The sequence below is a fragment of the Bombus fervidus genome, chromosome 1, assembly GCF_041682495.2.
Source record: "Bombus fervidus isolate BK054 chromosome 1, iyBomFerv1, whole genome shotgun sequence".
NCBI classification, from domain to species: domain Eukaryota; kingdom Metazoa; phylum Arthropoda; class Insecta; order Hymenoptera; family Apidae; genus Bombus; species Bombus fervidus.
Genome location: NC_091517.1, coordinates 23,049,551 through 23,073,064, shown reverse-complemented (window position 1 = coordinate 23,073,064; position 23,514 = coordinate 23,049,551). Strand labels below are relative to the sequence as shown.

The 23,514-nt window shown below is 37.7% G+C and overlaps 2 protein-coding genes across 4 annotated transcripts in view; one reads left to right on the top strand and one right to left on the bottom strand.

Moving 5' to 3' along the window:
- LOC139998290 (dual specificity calcium/calmodulin-dependent 3',5'-cyclic nucleotide phosphodiesterase 1) overlaps nt 1-23,442 on the bottom strand; it is a 99,130-nt gene extending 75,688 nt beyond the window's left edge. Inside the window, exon 1 of one of the 2 annotated variants that reach the window (XM_072022748.1) lies at nt 19,438-23,442. In XM_072022748.1, the coding sequence (XP_071878849.1) occupies nt 19,438-19,621 (184 nt within the window). In that variant the 5' untranslated portion in view covers nt 19,622-23,442. The remainder of the gene's footprint in view (nt 1-19,437) is intronic. The other variant, XM_072022751.1, reaches the window with a different exon arrangement.
- Nucleotides 18,494-23,514, top strand: part of LOC139998244 (probable ATP-dependent RNA helicase DHX34) — a 156,310-nt gene continuing 151,289 nt past the window's right edge. For both annotated transcript variants that reach the window (XM_072022669.1, XM_072022660.1), the window contains exon 1: nt 18,494-18,505. The gene's annotated coding sequence lies outside the window, so the exon portion shown is untranslated. The remainder of the gene's footprint in view (nt 18,506-23,514) is intronic.

Here is a 23,514-nt window from a genome sequence, read left to right as displayed (position 1 = left end):
GTCGAAGCTTCCTCGTATTGTAATTTCTCGGGAGAAATCGTAAGCGAAATATTCTTACGAAAGGCAGCGCATGCTATTCACATACTTCTTTTGACGTACGATAATATCGGGAAACTAGTTCTATACTGTTTGCGATTCGCGAAGAAAGCTACAGCAAACTCACGAAGCTCGCAACCGTGCAAGGAGAGAAATGATCGGAGAGAGCGATCGTGTTGGTGTACTTACTTAGATCGAGTTATCCCCCTGACGTTTGTGAACGCTTTGAGATTCTTAGCGTGATTGCGAGATAACGTTTCTCAATCATTCGCAAATTAACCTCAGTCCGTGTAAACGTCTTTACGAATTTGTAATGAAGAGAATGCAACGAATCGCGCAGCTCGAAGCACAGGGGTATACGGAAATGTTTAACCTGTAGATCGATTCATTTCTTAACCAGAAAATTCTATAGTCGCAAAATCGAAAGTTCATAGAAAGAAATTCATTTTAATCGAATATCACACGAGAAAAGCACGATAAATTTCTATTTTTCGATTTTACGATTTTTGTAACGCTCTGTGACTGAAAGAAGGTATCCTTATACGACACGACTTACAATAAATTGGAAATAAAATTAATCTACAAAGACACATACAACAGAAATATACTTATCATGTTTCGTTTCTGTGTTCTTCGTAAGCTTATTTCGCTTCGCTCGTAACGCAAAACCGTGGCGAATTTCATCGTTCCAAATTTCCGCGAATACCCTGACGATGTTTCGATCGATATCGTTGAAAGCAGCGCTTTCAACCACCGTTACATCCGCTTCCTTTCTTCGACATGCCAGACGTCGTCGAAGACAAACGAGCCGAATTTCGCAGTCTTCTGAACGCGAAGGAAGAATGCACGTTATTCGGCGCGAAGCCGCTGTGAAAGAGACTCCGCTGGTTGTTTAAACCGGCCACGGAAGTTCCGAACTCTGATTGCCCGGCAAAACGAACATGTTGACGACCGACGACTAAATTTGAAAGAGGATTCTACGTGCCTTGCATTGTTCGCATCGCGATCGGTCGTACAACTGGCATCTCTCGCGTTACAATCCTCCTGCGCCATGTACCATCTGTTTTGTGTCTTTTCTGGGACTGTCCTCTGATTTGAACCTTCCATACATCATTACACATATTGTTCTTGTTTAGATGACAGAGATATTTGTAATCGTGCGCTTCTCACAAGGAATAATGCATCGATTGAAAACTTTAATCGTAATACCGGCGCAGGTATTTTAAATACGCGGAAAATATTTAAATTTAAAAATTCTATTTAATATTCTTCTAATTTATCTAATTTACTTAAGATTAAGGAAAATATGAAAGGATGCTATTGATATGCGTGAACTCTTTTTACGTTAAAGATCTTGTCTGTTTCAGAAAGTCTCTTTGTTCGTTGAAACGAGAGCGAGATAGAGACGTAAACATTCGAATACTAATCTCGTAAAGGAAACTCTCATAAATCTTTTTTAAATTTCCAATTGTAATTTGCTAACATTAAAAATATTAAAAATACAGATGATTTCTTAAACGTATCGTAGGTCAGAGACGTGCAAATACTAAGATTTCCATGCGGATATTATCAAAGCAAAAGTACGCGGGGTCTTATCGCGTAACAAGTTAATCACAGTTCGACATCATTCGCGTTGTTATATCTAAGTGACAAAATCTTAATCGTATAATGTAAAACTTCTCAAACGAGTCATAGATAAGAAAACACAGATATTATTTATACCAATACGTTTTTCAAATACCGACATCTCGTCCTGAATAACGTACAAGTTGTTGCAGAGATGTAAATTAATTACAAAAGCAGAAGAAACGAGGAACTGAATTTGTCTCTTCGTTAAATAATCTCGTTTATTCGTTTCTGAAAAATTGTAATTCGACGGTATAAAATAAAAAGGTAATGCGTATACAATTTCTCTTTAACCAATAACGTAGCATTGTATCGGAAAATAACTTTCTCGTAAAGCTCTAAATTGCTTCCACGAAAAGAACGACAGGAGAAAACTCTAGAAATTGACAAATATCGATGTCAGAGATACTCGTGATTTCTTGAACGCATCACAGATCAGCAACAAACGAAGAGGCGAAATGGCGTAAGCTTTCTACTTCGAGGTCTTGCATTATTCAATATTATCCAATTAACGAGAAAAGCGCGGAAATGGGTGGGCAAACATCGTCTAACCACAATGGACACAGCTAAATTGGCAGTCGCGTTATTTCTGTAATAATAAAGAGGCATCGAACCGAGGATAGATTCACGCGGACGATGCTCCTCTTCGAGAACAGAATCCAGCCTGATTCGAATCGGGGTCAAACGATCGGTCGCCATCGAATTGAACTACTTGTAAGTTATTTTCAGTCTAGACGAAACAAATCTGGATGCGATTCTCCTATCCATCATTGATTTGCTGGATATTTTTCACTATTTTCGAGAGGATAAAGCGGCTGACGATCTTTCGAGAAATTTAGAGAACGTTTTATTGTCACACAACGTTTAATTGACAGATGCAGTGTTATTCTTTTAACGTTGTTGAATAACTTTAAAATAACAGAGCGCTCACTCTCTACTCGTTCTTGTTTTAGCTGCTTCTAAGAAGCGAAATTATAATTGGAACGTGCAGTTTTTCAGTATAACGTTAACAAGATATCAGTATAGTATTGCAACTAAGTATATCGTATATAACATATTATTATTATTATTATTATATATATTATTCTAAGAAAAATAAATATTATCCTATTTTTCTTGTATCATCTCATCTCGGTATAAGATTATTAAGACTGTTTTATTTTATTTTATTTAATACTGTATTGTAATCACATAACAGGTAGTCTATTTGTAAGAATTGTTAATTTTTTCAATCAGAAAAATGGGAATCGTGGATGATTATACGTTATTATCTTGCAGATCTTGCAAGTAAACGAAAATTTAATTATAAAGATTTAAAGGTAGCCTTCCAGTGATCTAGCGCTAATTGACAGTTTCTGTTTATCTTTACAAAGGGCGTGGTTAATTAGCATCTCCGGAGCGTCATCAATTAGAACAATACTTAAAAACAAGACATCTCCATCTACATAATAAACCTACCAAACGACAGACTCGATGGTCAGTATTTAATCTACACTCTATCTTGCCAATCAGTCAATCTTCGTTCGTGCGATCTCTACCTTCCCAATCAACTCTCTTTTTCTCTTATCAATCAATGTCTGTTGTGCCTGTCAGTCACTAAACAAGTTTATATAAATATATACTAGCTACAGAGTGAAATTCAAATAATTGTTCTTCAATCTACTTTACACCTAATACTTTCCAACTCTATTAATTTGTCGTTGAATACTTGTTACGTATACGTTTATAATGCGTAATTTTTATAGAATTTATCTTAAGAAATATTATGAAAAGTTTATGCGAAGTAAAAAACTTGTGAATTATAATTGTCAGCGAAACTAATCGTTTTTACCGATTCGTTGCTTTTGGTCTTTCTAGCGTGAATTAAGTATAATAGCGAAATAGTGTAGACTATGTGTTAAAGCTTTATTGAAATTCTGTAAAACTATCCGATGTACGTGCAATGAACGCTCAATGGGTAACCAAAATATGCGCGTTTAACGTTTTTAGAAGATGTTAAAATCAAATTAAAACACATTTTTACTGCGTTGATTAATTTCTAGTATTGTCAAAAGGTCGAAACGAGAAGTAAAGTTTGTTTAAACGTACCCATATTACTAAAAACGTGCAACATACTGCACGTGAAACATCCCGCATGAAATAAATCCGGCCTACCTAAATTGTTTTTCGGATCATCTGGGCTAACATCCAATTCTACACAGGATATTAAATAAAAGAATATCTAGAAAATAAAAATAATCAAATATCGTAACGATTCGTTTCGCTCAGACACGATTTTTAAATCTCCGTTTTATCCATTTTTTCTTTTTTCGCGATTACTCAATTTTCTCTGAATTAACATCGATACTGTTATTGATATAAAAAGAAACTAAAGCTATTGTCCACACCTGTTATAGAATGTATATTATATTTTATACGTATAATTCGTAACGTTAGAAATTATTGGAACACGATGGAGAACGATCAATTCGTAATTTTTCCTAGACATTTTACTGCGTTATGTCTTTTTCGCATTAGAAAATATATTTTCTCATTAGCATCAACTACCGCAAAGAAATTTGTCTCGCCGCTTAAAAAAGATTCTATTCTGATGAGATTAATCACGAAGTGCTCGAATATGGACGTACGATATGATTGGTGAATTGCAAATTATTAAATTAAACGCGAGACTTTGGCGTGTAAAATCTAGCACGAAAGTTATATTTTTCCAATGCACAATTCCGTAATTAGTAAGAATCGCACGGCTTTGTAATTTGATTTGAAATGTGACAAAGTTATACGCTCTATTTTCAAGTAATTAACAGAGGAATTACTCATACCAGATTACATTCCCACATTATGCTTCGGTGCTTTGTATATGCAATATGTATACGCATCGGAGCACATCCACGGAAAATATTTATTAATTATTCAACCATATCGTCATTGCATCATCGTTGAAACCAACGTGTTTCATGAAAACTATTTCGTATTAACGTTCTCGTAATTTTCACTAGCATAAATTTCCCATCTATTTTTTGGTCGAGTCTATGCAAGCGTGAGTAATAAGAACTTCAAATTGCAGCGATATTTCAATGTAAATTCCCTAAACACCGTAACAAATTAGAACACGGTGCATCGAAAATGCTTGGATGATCGAGTAGCACGCGAGAAACGGGCGAAACAAACTACTAAACCTTATTTCTCATGCGATCGGAAATTCTCGTTCGAAGCTTGAGCGTTCTCCATTGTGACTTCTATTGCGCGGTTCGATGCAAGCTGTTAAAACACGTTTGTTATGCGAAACACTAAACAGCAAGGAAAAACATCGGACTACGGTGGAAAGAAATTTGGTAATCTTTCGCGGCAGGAAACGCGGTTCTACGCGGGTTAAAGTGTATTGTAATGCGAATACCATTCTTTTCTTTGCAGCAAGAACGTCGGAAGGCGTTTTTCACTGTATGTATATACACGAAATACGTTGCGCCGGGAAAGATTACACGACTGCCCTTTTCTGCAACTTCCTCCATTCTATAGGTTTCCTTCTTTTCTCCTTCCGTCTTCCTCTCGTTCGCTCGACTTTTTCACCGGCTTCTGTCGACACCTCAATCCACACTTCGAGCCACGAGAAATGGAACGCGAAACGCCGCGCTATACCGGATGTTTCAAAAAGTTGGGTCGTGGCAAGAGGATCTTAACGAACGTGGGTCTAAATCGGCCACGAGCATTTCTCGAATAAAATATTTGACAAATGAGTATTTCACGTTATAACGCTCTTTTGCGCGTTTCGATGAGTACTACATGCTACGGAAATTTGACGCCAAGTTTTTTTAAGCACCCTGTACAGTTGGGAACTCGAAATTCACAGACCCTACCATCCTTTAATTAGTTTACAGGAACGTTAACCGCGTGCTTTTCATACGATCGTTTATACCTACAGTATATTATCTAACATGTAGTTCTCAGCTGCTTGTTTATCTTGGCTTTGTTAAAAAATTAGTGGAAGCTGGCAAACACTTTGTGTAGCGATAAGTATATATTTGGTTTGCCTTCTATACAGAGTAGAACGAATATACAGATCAATAGGATTCATTGAAAATGGCGAACCCAAATGGAACTGATAAAACTGAAAGTTTACCATTGGAAACGGTAAACTAAATCTGTTGATTTACTTTATAACCTCTAGCGTGTATGAGAGCATAAAGCGAAATTGGAGTTTAAAAAATATTTGTTGAACGTTCGCCGAAGCTTCGGACGAATAATTTGTTTGAAGTAAATTAAACTCGTTATGCCGAGGGAATTGTAACTTTTGGTACATGTCTCGTATATTTCTAGAATCTAGGCCAGGATGTAAATGAATCTGAAAAAGGATCACGCTAAATTGAAAGAATATTTCAATACCAATTGTATATTAATACAACTAATAGATAGCTAACAAAATTCTAAACAATTACTAAGCACATATTTCAGTTTGTCTATCAGAAAATTAAGCTATTTTTATAAATGTCCAATTTTCTAACCCACCAATTTCTCGTTTCAAAGTTAATGAAAGATTAGTAAATGTCCAAGCATTTTCGAGAAACATCGTTGAAAAATACTTGACATCTTAAACTTCTTCAGAGTCAGCCGAACCAGCGGCAATCTCAGGAATCAAGTTCCTGGTAATTTTACCTTCCACGCGGTCCAATAACGAGTTTCGATTCGCCGAAGAATTAAAGGAAATTAAACTGAATTGAATACGCGAAAACATTATTACGCAACGTAGAAATTAGAGGAAGATTCAAGAAAGAATTGTTGCTAATTGTTGATTCCTCTCTCCGATTGCAATTTTAAATATTTTGTACGCTATAAATTATTTGTTTCGAAAATTCCAGGGAATCTGTCAGAAGTGACAATTCTAATAAACTGATCGAAGACGTACTTCTATTTATTATTACCGAAAAAACAGTAATTATCTTGCGATTTAATTGAAGAGTCAATATTATGGAAACGTATACTGATCGTACTACATTCCGGTTAGAAAATTAGCCTGCGTAGGACTGGATGCATAAGAGTGCAAACGATTCGATGAACGAAAATTGCAGGATGAAGTTATCAGTACAATTACGGCATAATAGAATGATTTAACGAACTAACGAACGAAATTGCCATAATGCATCTTTTTTTTTTAACGTTGGCTACGTTTCAATAAAATTACACTCTAATTAATGGACTTTACGCTTACAGAATTAACATTACCCTTACGATCTACAGCCATATTTCTGTACTATCGTTTCTAATTTTTGCTAACGATTCTAACCTTCTAACCACTTTTAACGAGAATATTCATCCAATGAATATAAATAACACAAAGTGATCGAATTAGCGTAATTGTAAAATAGCAATATTATCGTGTTTTATACGGTAAAAGGAGATTTCATTGCTATAATTATATCATCCAATATTCTATAGCGAAATCTAATTTTCTATAGATCGTTTGAATTGAAAGAGGAATATTAGGCTAATGAAGGGAATAATAAGAATGAATAATAGTTTTTCATTTCATCGATAGGTTTGTTAATTGCAATTATCGAATAATATTTCAAAAATTTAATCAGGGCGCGATCGATAAAAATTTCAGCTCGAAAGATATGTTCGTACAAATCGTGCAAACTGATTATATATACAGTTTTTGAAATTTGTAGCTCCTCGATATCGTATCCAATAGCATATCGAAGGATATTGAATATTTATTTTTATTACCCGCTTTAAAATAAATTTTTCTGGACGACTCTGAAAGTATCGGAATCTTCGACCAATTTTTCACGAAACTTAACATATTTTAGCATACCGCGCGTATCTTTACACTTCTACTCTCTTTTTCATAAATACACATTCACAATTTATTCATGAGAGTTTCTAAAATTTCAAATAAATGTTTAAACTACACGAAGTCTCGTTCAATAGAATAACTTTTATTACAAAAGGCATTGTACACAGGTATACAGTGCAATTCCATGCTACCAACCACAGAACATCGTAACGTTTAAAAAAGGAGCGAAAAAACAGCATTGTCAAATACAATATCCACGTGTATCAAATTCTACGTGGAATTCGATGTCTTCCCTGACGAATATCTCGTTAACGTGCGATACCGATTTTACGGTTTAATCTACGCGAGCCACTATCGAATAGGCACTATATCTAACGTGACTGTAAGTTACGATGCAGTCGTGACTTTAGGAATTGCACGCCGCTGCAATTCCGTGTCTTTTTCTTCTTAACCAAGCAATATCTGCAGAACGTTTTCTCGTTGGTATTTCGCCGCGAAGTTTCGTTGTTAGTGCCTGCTCTTATTTTACCCCGCATCGTAATAAAGAGAAGTGTAACTGTAATTTACATGCGGCAGCAAAAACTCACAGACTGAAATTCGTAACTGTCTTTTTCTCGAGAAATATGATAGGAATTGATAAGATAATACAATAACGATTTATTATACGTATTTGGCAGGAAGAGTCTCAAATGTATTATGTAACAGTTTTGTTGTGTTTTTCATAAATATGACACGAATATGATATAATTCATTTTCAATAAAGATAAATCCACGTATTAAAACACCGTCGATCCATAAATAAAGATATTCCGAGATGAATAAATTCATATTTTAATTTCCTGGTTGAGGCAAGGAAATAATAAAAGTAGTGAATAAAGTTTTAATTAATACTCGCTATTAAAAATTCCTTGCTTTCCACGTAGAGCTATCGAAATTTAAATGTAGTAATAATAGATGGCAAACTTGGCGTTAAATGGAATCTCGGGAACAATCGAGCGACAATATACGGGCAATCGCGAATCGATGCTCGATTATTAGAATCGTCACCGCAGATAACGCTTTTTGGGGCAGGCGTTCGGCAATATTGCGTTCATCGCGTAGCCAGGAAATGAAACGGTGACACAGTCATATGGTCGTGCGCGAGACGCTGCCCGCGCTTCCATCGCGAATAGATGGAATTTCTAATTCGGTCCCGTATCTAATTTCTACGCGTGCTTAATTGATTGCTGCCCTTGAAGCGTGAAATCGTAAATTGTTTAAGCGTCGAAAAAAGCAAAAACTGTGTTACATTTTGACGTAACAGAACATTTATCATTTATTTGTCATCTATTTTCGAAAGGCTTGTATCTTCGATTGTATCGGGTTATTCCCTTCATCGATTATTTCACGTTACGATACTTAAGTGGCATAAATCTCTGAAAGTCAACGAAAATTTATCGTATTGTTTCACTGTGGTCGTCGTACGTGTGCGACGGGCTAAAAAAGCACAGTGGTATAATTCAAGAATTTCAGAATGTGTATTTGAGTATTAATCAAGCCATAACTTTGACCCGATACATTTTCATAAGTTGAAAAAAATATAATGAAATTTTTATAATCATAAAAGTAGAACACGCTACCTTGTGGAAATTGGTAGCTAACGTACATCATTATGATTCTTAATCGTTCGCACGTTACAGCCTAATAGTTATCTCGTTGCGTTATAGCAACACTACTCGATTAATCCGCTTCATAGAAACTTTCTCGTGTGTTCATCTGAAAAGTTGATTAAAACTTTCTCAGCTCCTCCCCCTAGCTTCGATTCGTTCGACGCCTCATAGTGATGAATCGGAATTAACGAGCTGAACATTTACAACTCCAGCCCCCTTATGCAACAACAAAATATCAGTAATGAACCGTCCATTCAATAGAGAAACAGTTCAAACATATAATTAAATCGACGTTACACTTACACTTGCTAGATCGATGTAACTTTCGAACGACGAAAATCGATTAACATCGAAACAGCATCCGTGCCAGCATCAAAACTAGAATATAACGATGTGCACGCTGCCCCGAGGACTAATAGCCTTAACCTCTGTGTGCGCATAGTTTCACTTGACTGCATCGACTCTCTAAATTGAATCCGACGATAACGTCCGGGGTCAAGACAACTGTGCACGAATAACAGGCCAGCCTTTAATTTAATCCGATCAGTCTATACTCGTTGCTTGGTGAATTGATCGCGCTGTCCTTGAAGCGACACCCATCAAGACGCTAAAGTATATCCTACACTATAAGTAGAAACATGCACTGCCGATCATAGGTAAGTATCCGGACGTTTCAGTGAATCTGTCGTCACGATGTATGAATTTGATCGATATATGCAAATTGTTGACGATTGATAGATTCTTAGAAACCATCATCTATTATTGTTACTTGTAATCAACGTTCTTTGTTGCTATTATCGTCGTGTATAATCGTTATGCGATTTAATACAACAGGTGAAGTTATGCGCACGATACTCCAAGGCGATCGTACAGGAGTACAGTAAGCACAGCCTAAGCCAGACAATCGGAATAATCAAAACATCTACATGAAATTCGACAGGTTTCTTCGTGCTGACTGGACTTTTTCGGATTCGCGTCTCCGCTGGGAACGGCGCTCGAAATGGGGCCAGATCTCTTTCAAATCAGGGACGTTGCCTCTCTCCTGAGGATCTTCTCCTTGAAGACATAATCTGTTACTTGTGAAAGCGAAACTGTCGGGTCACCCAGGGTTACTTCGTTTTTTATAGAACTCGACCTAGAGGAAGAAGAGAAGAGGGAACTGGTATAAGTTTTTGGGAGCCAATCGACATCCTTGTAGGTCCAAAGGAGAGGGAATGAACGACCAGGAGGGTTAAGCAACTAATGGTGGCGACTCAATTTCGAGATGGTCAATTTCTGCGTGGACGTTGTAAAGTGACTGGCCGACGTAAGAAAAATCATGGCGTTCCATTGTCATGGATACAGGCAACTTGATGGTATAATCGTGACCGTTCTTGATGAAGAACCTTTTTCTTCTAAAAATATATATCGCGTCCTCTCAGCATTCTACGTATTACGTGAAATATTTCTCATTTATATCTTCCTTTATGTTGCGCAGAATGCTTTTACACGGCAGTGTATTACATTTAGTATATTACGTTTCGAGCGACGCAAATCACAGAGACGCGAAAACGACGCAATTGAAAATTTCGAAATCCAATAAAAAGCTTTACGAAGAGATATGATTTACAGGTATGTTGGAATGTACGATTGGTTCATTGTAATTATGATATTGTTCATAGACATCTTGACGTTACTCTCGATGTTATAACGCACGTGTTTGTTCTCCGTGGAATTCTTCCATCATTTGTAACAATATTTTCTTAAGTATTGAAATTTGTTCGTATTTTTAAGCTACTTTGCATGCACGTAAAATATTCGTCATTGGTCTGTTTCTCAGATTCCTCCTACACAATTGAACTAATATTGCATTAATTATTAAGTAATTATTTTATTAATATTGCAAGATGTTATTATTACTTTCTTGCGTGTCTCTGTAGCAAGTATGCCAATAACTTTACTCGTTTCATAATTTCATTCGTGATTTCTCATAACAGAAGAAAATTCGATGTTACACGTGAAAGTAAATGAGAGCATTAATTACGAAAATTAGAGAACAGAATAGAAATAGTGGAACAATACAAGATCATATCTACAGCGAGTCTATTTCCTTCCAACGTGAATAATCTAATTTCGCAATAAAGTTCAGACTATCAAATTTCGCTTACTTCTATTAAGACTTCTCACTGTTGAACCATCTTAATTAATTGCATCTCTCCGTATAGCAATTTGACTATCTATAACAATTCACGCAGGCTTGTTTCAAATTCGCCAAGTTAAAGCCACTTAGGAATATATGACACGTTAGAAAATCATAAAACGATGGTGCGTGCTTTTAAAAACTCAAGATTCAATTCTGCTATACACTATGGGGAACAGCAAGTAATTCCAACGTAGAAATTCTCCAACGATTCCAATCGAAAACCTTAAGATCCCTAATAGACGCACCTTGGTACGTCACCAACGAAACGATACATCACGACTTCGAGATACCCACAGTCAAAGAAGAAATATCAAAATTCAGCAATAGACATAGTACAAGAGTTAACAACCACCAAAACCCTCTAATTACTCAACTACTCGACACGTCGGAACAGATCCGCAGGCTAAAAAGACATTACATCTTAGACCTAAGCACTAGATTCAAGTAGAATCAAACATATTATAAACACTTATTAATCATGTCATAGTACCACGTCAGATAAATTTACTTAAAATTCTCTAACGAGAATTGATTGTAAAATAAACGCAAATTAAAAAAAGAAAAAAAAATTCTGCTATATCATGTTCAGCTCGTTCGTATTTCAAATATCTAATTTATCCAATAACATTTCTAACGAAAGGCTTGACTCGTACAAAGTTTATAAGCTAACAATGGCTGGACTTGATCAATATTAGAAATTAATTGTTAGATTGTCGATATTTATTCAAATTTATCTTTTTCACAAGAAGATGAAACATCGAAACTTGAAGAATATAAAAGCATATACTGTTAAAATGGTCACTACTTCTAAGAAAACTCTATATCTGGTCTTTTTACTTTTTTCAAGCACTGAAGCTATCGACAGCGTATAGACAAAAGACTGGGACGAAGGCAAACCATAAACAGCAGACAGGCGACGATGGCTTCGGGGCTTTCGGTCATAGGGTAACGCTGCTAGCGTGCGGATCTGGACCAGCTCAAATCATATTCCTTCTTGTATTTACACTTCTGTATTAAAATATATTTTCTACCTTACAATTTATCCACGCGTTCCTTTGTTCACACATCTAATAACCTCAACATGTACTATTTTCTAAACATACCGACACGTACTTTACCTTCGCCATACTGTTGTATTCACCTACTTAGATTCCTGCACATTTTTACCTTTGTCATAAATGCATACCAACAGTCTGCTTCTAACATATACGATACTTTGATTATTTTATATATTTTTGCAAATGTGCGTTCTATGCATTTTTCGTCTTCAAATTCTTCCTGAACAAAAACCATAGTCTATCGAGCAAATGTATTAGAGATTATGATAGATCAGAATAGATCAGAATGATCAATGTCATTTAGCTTATTTGCTAATAAAAGGAAGAAAATATTTCTATTTCGAAACGTAACCCGATCACGTGATTATTGAAAAGGAATTCGATCGGAGAGTTGATCGGAACGATACACGTGAAATTGCCCGGGGGTTTCTTTAACGATATGATGGCGTAATTAAGAGGGTTATAGGCAACGTAATCGTTTTTTGACAAAGCGGAACCTCCAGTAGAGAAATTATTATCTCAACCATATACATGTATCCTTCTTGAACATGTTTAAACCAACTGCCTTTTCCTTTCTCTCTTCAAAGACACGTGTATCATTTAATGACGACGATTAATAAAATTTTCATATTCGGCTGCCGGCCGAAACACGGATAATGACAGGACTATAATAAAACTTGAAAGTAGCTGACGAATATATTTAGAGGAATTCCTGATTCGATCGAAGATCGTGTCACCTTTAAAACTTCAGAAACTTGGTGACCCGGAATGGCCAGGCGTGCAAATTTAATTTAACAATTAGAGATACCACAGTTTGGGAACTCGGAAACTCCGATTTCAATTTCCAAGGAGCAGCACGCATCTGAATAATTTTTATTACAATTTGCATTTCCTTAAAACTATCCTCTCGTTTTCATTTTATTTCAGAGATGGAAGATGTTTCGCGTTTCTGCTAATATTTTATAGAATCTTGTAACTTATTAAATAAGTTATAAATAGTAATTTATTTCCGCTTTATGGATACATATGAATGGGAAATATTTTATTAACTAAACTAGCAACTAAGATAATAAGCAAGTACGCGAGGAAACACGAAGGTACATCTTTTTAAATAAAAATTCATAGCATTAATTTATACCGATTAATTTTCACCAACGAGCCGTATTAATTATACAAAAATAGAGGCATCCAATTTTTGTAAATCAAACATTTTAGACAAGAAATTACTCGCTCAGTTTGTTAAATATTCAGATTGGCCCGTTCTTGTTCTCAGTATTTCGTATAATAACTAAGTTTCTCTGCTCTATGTTCTATAAAACTGAATTAAATGTATACGTCAATAAACAAGAGACCGTGATTAATTAAATGAGAATTGCTTCGAAGTAAAAAATATTAATAAACTGATCGTCTAGTAAATAGTCATATCGCATGATCCGAAGGCAAAGAACCATGAATTTCATTTATTTATTCACAGATCACGGTGCTCCTCTTTTATTTGTTCTATTTGATTAAGAAGAAGTTTACTCGAAGTACGCCATCGACAGCTCACTCACACTTACGACTCGAAGAATATATGAAGTGGACTTTTTGCTGTAATGAGGTTACTAATGAAGCAAGTACACGATACATGGTGTGATAATTACACGTGCTTATATAACTCTTAATAAACAACTAAGTAAATTCCACGTACTCGTATACTGCCCCTTTTATCTTCGATAGCAAAAACGGTGTAATATTTATAAATTCTTTCTCTGAAAATTGGTTGCAAGAAGTTTCAAACAGCTACAGAAATGTTATATATTCAAGGAAAAAATGTTTACCATGGACCATACAATAAGTGATAAAACAACGATATTCGTAAACAGATCCGCGATTATTTCTTGTCTGATAAAATTCACAAGTCATCGTGTAATGATGGAAAAGTAAGAAAAAGTTCTCACGATCGATTTTGATGTTTGATACATTGATATATCTTGATCGATAACTTGATATGTTCATGTAATCGCAAAAGATACTTTATATCCTGCTAAACATAGATGTTTGACGAAATGTTCCTACCAGCGTACGTATGGTTGAAAAGAAACTACATAAATCCTAGCGTAACATGAATTTTCGTTATCCATCAAAGATGCAAGAATATTTTCCTCTACCACGTCCATGCTCAGAGAAATTATATTCATATATCAAGGCTGTCTCACCGCGTCGCACGACTCTAGATCCTTTCGTAAGAGTACGCTAACCGAACTTTTCACGTGCAATATCACGGCATAGTATCGGTGCAAAGGAAGAGATAATATTGTCAGAAGCTAAATGCACGACGAAGCTCGCTTTTTCGAAGAAAAGCTGCAGCGACTCAACTTGTAAAAATCCATTCGCGTGCAAACTCGACTGCGAGAAAGGAATATCTCGAGAACGATTCGTGAAACGATTCGTAATAACGTAATCATTCGACTAATGACGGATGCTGTCATTTATTCGAGGATAAACGGACTGTGACGAATCGCAGACGCGTTAACTCTTAAGAATGCTGCGCTGTTTCGATCTTTTATAATTCCTTTGAATTTCCAATTGTGCGAAAGAATGAAAAATTTAAAGGTAATCTCAAGAGACACTTTGAAATATCCTCTTTTCAAAATTAACGTTTAGATAACGTTGCATGTTATATCGAATACCAAGAATATCGAATATAATGATTTATATAATTAAATTAATTATTCCATCGAAACTTTCATCGCGAGAAAATACTTGTATTTACGTCAACGATCGGATACAGTGGGGTGGATTCGGATATATGGCGAATTCGCGTGTTGTTTTCTCGACCAGGAGAAGAGTACTCTATTTGGATTTCCGCTGGTAGAAAAGTCTCTGCGGGAAAGAAGAAGCGAAGAAAGGAACAAAAGTCGTTGCGAAAATCGAGAAAATCGAGAAAAACGAGCAAAACAGAAAATAAATGGCAAAGGATACTCGATTTTGCAGTCTGTGCTAGTTTTTAAACGTCCAATGACATTCTCCAAATCCATGGGGATTCTAGAGAATTTTCCACTAAAACAAAAGAGAAATGATATTGAGAACAATCTCGGACGTACTGACATTATCACGGCCGCTGGAACTAAGATTATTGGAAACACTCTTGTCTCGAAAGTAGCAATGTCACAGGACTGAACGCAGTTTCCCATTGTTACGTAAAGAGCAGACGATTAATGGTAGATGTATGGATTATATCTGACTCAATATTTCTGAAAACATCTGGATGGATCGTATGCAATAAAAATTAACAAATGTGGAATTTAAAAATTAGATGTAATACGTTTATTACATCTAATTGATTATTAGACGTTAATTGTTAACTAATACGTTAATTAATTATTAGAAGTATTCAGTTTTCTAAAGTTGTTTTAGAAAATTAAGTCGACGAGACAAATAGATTTGTATAAATGATTAACGATGCTATGGATAATTTTGTATATCACCCATACATTATACTTGTACTATTCTTCCTAATGTCTTAGTAAATTACCTTGTTAGTCATTTGGAACAAATCGTACAATCATATCCATTTTTATTAGAAATTCGTCCTATTATTTATCGTATTATTTATCATGATAGGACAGATACCAAATTTCGCTCACATGAAATAATTAAAAACACAATATTAGAATAATTTGTGCAGAAACACGTTTCTAGAATATATACGTGAAATTAGATGAGTGGAGCAACGCTGAATTCCAGCAATCGTAAATAGACGGTTACGATACAAATATTATGACGGACGACAGACAAAACACGTAAATCGTAATATGTTTCTTATGTTATACAGTACTTATTTTACTTCTTTTGTTATAACTCTCGTTATTATATCGATACAAATGCAGATAAAAGGGAACGATAAATACATCGTCGAATGTTATAACCTGAACATAAATTATTCCACGTAATATTTACAGTTACAGTATGGTATTCTTCAGAATATTATGGTACGAGAAGAAATAAATTCATAATTCACGATCGAAACAATCGTAAAGTAGAAAAGTTCCGAACTTCTGTTCTTGGTAGACCAGGTAAAAAATTGAACAATTAGAGAAGCGAGCCGGGCTTTACGACTTTGATTCTTCTCGGAGGGAAGTGAATGCGGTGTGTAAACGTGGGTTAATTTCAAACGGTTGACGGATGAAAAGAAAATACAACAACGGTGTTAGAGGGAGAACCTGAAGCCAGTAAAAATGATAAAATCACTTGCTTTCAGACATTTCGTAATTTCGTGCGCCGCGTTGCAAGTTCTTTCGTTAAAAATATTTCCCCGTAATTTCTCGCGCGCTACGTAGCACGCGATGTAAATGTCCCTTCCTCCCCTTTCTTTCGCATTTTTTTTTTTCTATTCTTTCTTGCTTCTCTGTCTCGAGTTTCCCGTCTCCACTTTGCTTGCTTGTTTTATAACGAAGAGCACGTGCAGTTCATCGTCGTGGTCGTGGTCGTCGTAGTCGAGAGGACGTTGTTACCATCGCAGCAACATTGCTCCGCGTCGTAAATAGATTTGCTTCGAACACAAAGTTCAATGTAAATGAACTGCAAGTGAATTAAGAGCTCGACAAACGAGGTTGCCTTCTATTCGCCTTCGATAACTTTTGACACCGAGGAAGAATGGGTCATTCGGTTACAATGGGTGTCGCTGTATTCGGCTGAATTCGATCGGCGATCTAAACTGTGGCGGTACGGTGGCATCAATGCCGAAAAATGTACTGTTTGTGGCGACCATATACGCGGCAGGAATGTTTACGATGAGATGGAAACCTGACTCACAACTTCACAACAATAATTTCCATTGATTAGTCTTCCGTGTAATATTCCTTATTGTAACATTTATTGTATTCAACGATTAGAGCATTCATTGTTCCAGCTATTTGGCGGTTCATTTATTCCATCGCTACTGAATTTTTCATTTTTGTTTTCCAAATATTCTTTTGCCTAGTGTATTTACTGCCTGATTGAAAGTGTTGAACGTTTCTCCTGACAAAAAATTGTATAAAAATCGAAGCAATCTATCAATCATGAAATGTATTTTTCAATTCTATATTATAAAAGAACTTGGTATACAGCTTTTCATGGTACGATAATATTTATAATTCTTGGCAGTGTATCGTGCGAGGGAACAATTTGCCAATCAAATTTTCAAGACGAAATAATTTCTCCCCAAAATAATATACCGTTTTTTCGTAGCTTATGTTGTTTATGTGAAAATATACGATTCAACCGTATGTGATTTGTGGAAACTTCGTTTTGAAAATATAGAAGCAAAATGTGGCGACGGCACTTTCCGAGCAACCTAATATTTTTATTTTTGACGTGACATTACAGTTTTATCTTATAAGTCGTATGTCACGTAATGGAAGGCAAGAGGGAAAAAGCCGAAACGTGCTGTTTGCCATGTGTATGAGTATTTGTGTTTATAAAAAGCCATATTCCATTTACGAATAGTGGAACAGAAAGTTTGAAAATATTCTCGAACTTAAGAAGAAACACCGAATAATCTCTAAACTCGGTTGCGAATTGTTCACGAAACGTTTACATTCGACAGGTGTTAAATTTAATTATTTCAAATAAAATAAATAAAATTGAAAAAGTAAAGATAATTATGATTATTAGATCATTATTATTCCTCGAAATATAAAATATAATATTTATGAGGCTAATGGTATAGACGCGTTATTTGTTATTTTTATAACTATCTATAATAAATATATATAATAATATATAATAAAGAATAAAAATATGAGGAAATCAGGCTGGAACACACTGGTCAAATAAATATAAATATATAATTACTACGACAGATTACGTTATTCGTGTTTAGACAAAAATGTTTAAATTAATAACAATATGAATTTGCATCAGAAGTAAACTATAAAAGGACACGATTAACTGAGTTTGGATCCACAATGACATAAAAATTTATCGAAAAATAGACAACCTTCATTAACGTGCATAAAAGATATCACTCTTTTGAGTCGCAAAATTAAATATACCTTGCAAAACCATTGGCTCTAGAGCATAAAAGTTGACAGAATGTGAGAATGAAAAGCTAAATATTGCACAAACACGAGTAAATAATAATTTATCCGATGAAAACAGGATCGAACGAAATCTGCGAATTTCCGTACTCTCTAAAGTTCAATTTAATATGTATAATATTGAAATGCACATAATAACGTTCGATTAACAACGAGTTTCTTCGTCGATGATAATAAACCGGCCGTATTCGTTAATCGATTCAACGAGAAATCCACGTACAAACACGGTTCGCGAAATTCAAAGGTGTTCGCGCTTCTCTGCTTAGCCACTCGCGCGTTTCTCAATTAATCAAGCTTACCCGGTGTTTTTCCCTTTTTTCTTCCGACCATGGTTACCCGTTTTGAATCTCGAGCCTGTGTACGGGTATTTCGCTTAATTAGGACAAAAGACGAGACACGGCACGATTACGTATAAGCAAGAACACAGGATTTACGAGGTCGTTGAAATCACGAAGTTGACGTTGCACCAGTCACCGAGCGTGCTGGGTACCAGAGAAGAATAATTACACTCGTACAAGCGAAACTCTCGGACGAGACGCTCTTGCGTGTACTTTCCGAGTAATAAACTTTTGATTATTTTTGCAAATGAGCCTGTACAGCGACAGAGGAATGCCGGTGATAGCACGGAATACAGCAATAAAGAAAAACAGCCGTTCTCGTTGACCCACAACTGTCGTCCAAGTTTACGTGGACTTTCGTCTCAAAGAAACTCGCCGTAACATCCGGACGCTATCGAATAAAAAACAATCCCGGATGATTTGTGGCTCGTTCGATCGAACCACTAAAAATATGAGAAGACTCGCCGTAATCATATCGCCGATAAAAAATAAGGAACGAAAAGAAGATTCTGACTAGATGGAAGATTTGGCTCCATCGGGGTCGTATAACATAACGACGATAATACCTTGTACGCGCCACGCCATCAAGAACGAAAGATAAGCAAAGCCCTTTCCCTCTTTCGTTCTCCACCTGCCCTTGCTCTATCTGGCTGGACGATAGAAGTCGAGTCTTATCGTGGTTCGGTACTTACCGATCACGTAGCTGTAGCCGTCCAAGGTGAGAACACATTTGCGTGTGTTGGAAGAGCTTGGAATTCCTGGCACTACTCTGCGAGAAATTCGCTTACCAGGGCTGCAAGGAGTACTGCCGGTACTTGCAGCACCTGGGTCCGAGTGGCACTTCTGCACGGGATCTTTGCTTTGTCTAGACATCATCGTCCTCTTCGGAGCCACTTGTACTGCGCTTCTCTAGCAGAAGCCGGAAGAAAGAAAACCTACTTCCGCACCATGCCCGCGCCGCCAGTCTACTTAGCCACGCGACGATCTCCAACAGACTTTTACTATCGTTGCCAAGTTTTTATCACGACAGCCTGACAACGTGAATTCGATACTCGTCATTGCCGTTGACTGACACCCCCGTTACATCCGGTTCCACTTGCACACCGTTCACTCGACAAAGTACAAAGTAGCTCGTCCGTGACACACGATTTTTCCCTTGCTCGCCAACGTTCCAACGAAACTTCGATTTTACCCTTTTCCCCTCTGTTTACCTTTGCGCCCCAACTTCTTTCGGTTCTTTAACGAACCAATACCGCTGGCGCTCGAAGCTTCGAAAAGCTTCCACGGATTACTTCCAGGCCATGAAACACGTCGCGCTGGTAGATATACTCGTTTCACGAAATCCTCCACTCGTCGCTCGCCGTCTGAAAACGCTAGAACACGAGCTACGTAGCTGTAATTGCGGTTAATCGTCGAAATTCGCGTGAATCAGCCCAGCTTTAATCGACTACCCTTTTCTTCTTGTCGTTTAAAGTTCGAAAGTTTGGGATTGGAAGGATTATTTGATCGTTCAGTATATAAGATCTCGCGGATTTCGATCGTAACACGAACGTCACGTTTACGTTGGAAGGTTCTGTACAAGAAAATAGAGAAGGTTCCCCTTTGTAGAGCAATTGTTTGATAATGGCTTTCCTCTTGCTCTCGAGCGTTCCCAGTGTATGCCCGAGTAATTTGTTCAACGTCCCTGAAGAGACTTGAGAAGACTCCTTCAGGCACACTGTTGCGTGCCAGCTTCTATTCCAGTTCGGATTACCGCGTTTCACGTGTCATTTTCTTTGGTATTTCTCACATACTTTCGAGCGTTTGATTTGATTTCCTCTTTAACGTCGATTTCCCGTGCCTTTAAAACCATCTGACAACTTCAATTATTGATTGTTTTTATTAATTTTTATCGCATGATTTTTTTCCTTTTTTTTTTTATTTTAGTGAGTTTTTACTCAAAAGATTGTTTATTTCTATTAAAAAGTTTAAACCGCAGTGTATTTCCAACGAGATGTTGAGAGGAGTTTCGCCCGTTTAACTGATATCGTGGCCATTAAACTATTCCGAGGTTTGATCAACTTCAATGACAATCGCTGCATCCGGTGCTTCCCAGCGAACTTGTTTATCTTCTGGAATTGCTTTCGGCCGTGCTGATTTCCAGCTAAGGATTACGAGCATTCTTCTCTTTCCTCCGTGGTAACTTTCTCAACGCATCTCGCGTCCCGTTCACTATCCCTTTACGTCCAGATTCTTCGAATTACACCGAAACAAGTAGTCCAATTGTCCGTTGAACAATCGTCGTAATTCGTTCTTTTCTCGTTTACTAACTACGTCGACTCGTAATCCGATTAATTTCACGTTGATGGAACGCCTGCGAATGCACGGTATCTTCTAATTCCGATACCACTTAAGTTTCTTCCTAAGACAGCGATTAATAAACGTTAGTTACACGATTCTCCGTTTCATCACTTTTCGATAGAATTTCTTTACGTCCTCCTTCGATCAATTCCTGCCAATTTCTTTCAACCACCGATGATTTCGGTCTCGAGGAAGTTTCTACTAGTTTCCAAAGTTGTCGATCTTGAATTTATCGACCTGTGGATTCTAAAACATTTCGAACGCGCCAGCAACGTGCTACGTTATTCTTACAAGGGTCATCGATGTCAGTTTTCATCATTTCTCTAGTAAATCTTCGGACTCTCGTGGAACATAAATATACCAGTAGCTCTATCGACCAGACAAACAGACCAACTTTCCTTCTTATTCTCTTTTTCCTTCTTTTTCACACCTTCGTGAACGTTCCGAGCAGCACGCGGCTCGATAAGGTTTCCGCCAGCACAAAAATTTATGCCGCGAACGCTGACCTCAGTGTCGATTACAAGCTAACGATCCCCGCGAGCAAACGACCTAAGAGAATCCTCGTCGTCAGTCTACTCGTTCGTTGCACCGATTCGTAATCTTTCCTGTCACGTACGTGTCCGAAATTTCTGGGAAATACGCGCAGCTTCTCGGAATCAGTTATGCATCGAACGATCCCTCGATCCTTCTTCGATCGAAGGGACGTACGTGAAAAATGGCTACTTTGAATACCGCATAGATGAAAGATAAATTCGACGAATCGACGAGACTTCCAAGTTTAATACATTATTGGCGTTAATTTTATTTATATCGTTATAGATGCACGATTATAAGCAAATTAGTATTCAACCTTAATCGGCGCTATTAAATATACACGTTCACATCCGCTCGTTAACCTTAAGTAGGTAAGGCATTAATCTTCTACCAGCTTCTTTTGATAGACGTACTCGATTCCCCGGTACAGAGACTCTTCGAGCTGATTGATCACCTCCAAACGACCGACAGCGTATTAACACGTGTCCATCGCGAGGATTCTTCCGAGTGAACCTAACGTGCGGTCGTGTATGCGGTTCTCACCCCTTTCTCTTTGCTAGTACTCGTCTTTGAAGTCTGACCGGTCGGATCGATCAGATGGATCTCACCACTGAGAAGTGCACGCACGGGAAATTTCGCGAGAGACCGCGTGAACCACTCGAATTTGCTCGTGCAAGTTGGAGATGTTATCAAGAATGGAAAGTCGACAAAGTTTCTCCGGGGTAATTTAGCCTGAAAATTGTAGGGGGAGGGGGAACACGGGCCGATAGTTCAATTACCTTTTCGCCTTCTTCGCGGAGTTTTTACGATGGCCGTTACGTGCATGCACGAACACGGAAAATCGTGATGACGAGGGGTGAAGGTATTCTGCGATCGATTCACGTTACCATAACGTTAAATTCAGTTTACCCGCTCGTGCACCGGCGCGCCGGCACTCTCGCGAAGCCGGCACGCGCACGGCGCGCACCTTTTCATACGACGATCGATCACTTTGCATTCGCTGATTATCGGGATCCAGAGACGATCATTCGTCGATCGTTTCACGCGTCTACACGACTACGCTCGCACAGGTGTCATTTAACCAGATGCGCCCGTCGCATGCACCTGCTCGAGCCTGGTAACTCTAGTCGCGAGGATTACGCAAGTTTGGTCGCTTTCTCGATAATATTTATTTATACTTCATCCAAGATTATCCGCGTCGTTGCCGCTTCGATCGAGCATTTCCTCTTCCTGTGGCTGCGTCACTCTTTATTAATAACCCATCCAGGATTATCCTTTTTGCTATTCGACAGTTCGCACGGAAATCCGTTCGCAATTTTGCAAACAACAGACTCAACGTGACTGACTTCTCCGTTTCTACATCACGTTACTCGTCGTCCCGGCAATCCGTCAAACGAGCCATCCTGTCAAAATCCAACCACCGGTAAACAAACTTTATCCTCGATTGCTCTTCGTCGATTGTGTCAGATCGACGAGATCCCGAACAATCCACCGAATGATCAAATCACGTTTGAAAAATTCTGCATCGCCATCGAAGTGGCGATGATTGCGGATCGGCGATAGGAAACTTTGAGCGGAAGAGGTGCGCAACGCGCGAGTGGAAGAACCGCGTGCTTGGTCAGACGTCACGCGGCGGACTCGTGCGGCAAGAGGGACGCGCCGGCTGAACCCACGAATGACGCCACGAGGGAAAGATCGACGCGAAGCGAGCAAGGGAGCGAGCGGGACGGAGCGAATGATACACGCGCGAACGCCAACACGCGAACGCGATCTACGCGAAAACGGAGACACACGTGCGACCTGAGCCGCGGTACCGCTACAACTGAACCATTCCAAACCTCCACCTCTCGTCGAGTTTCCTCCTCTCGCTCTCCACGCCGCTCCAAACCCTCCTG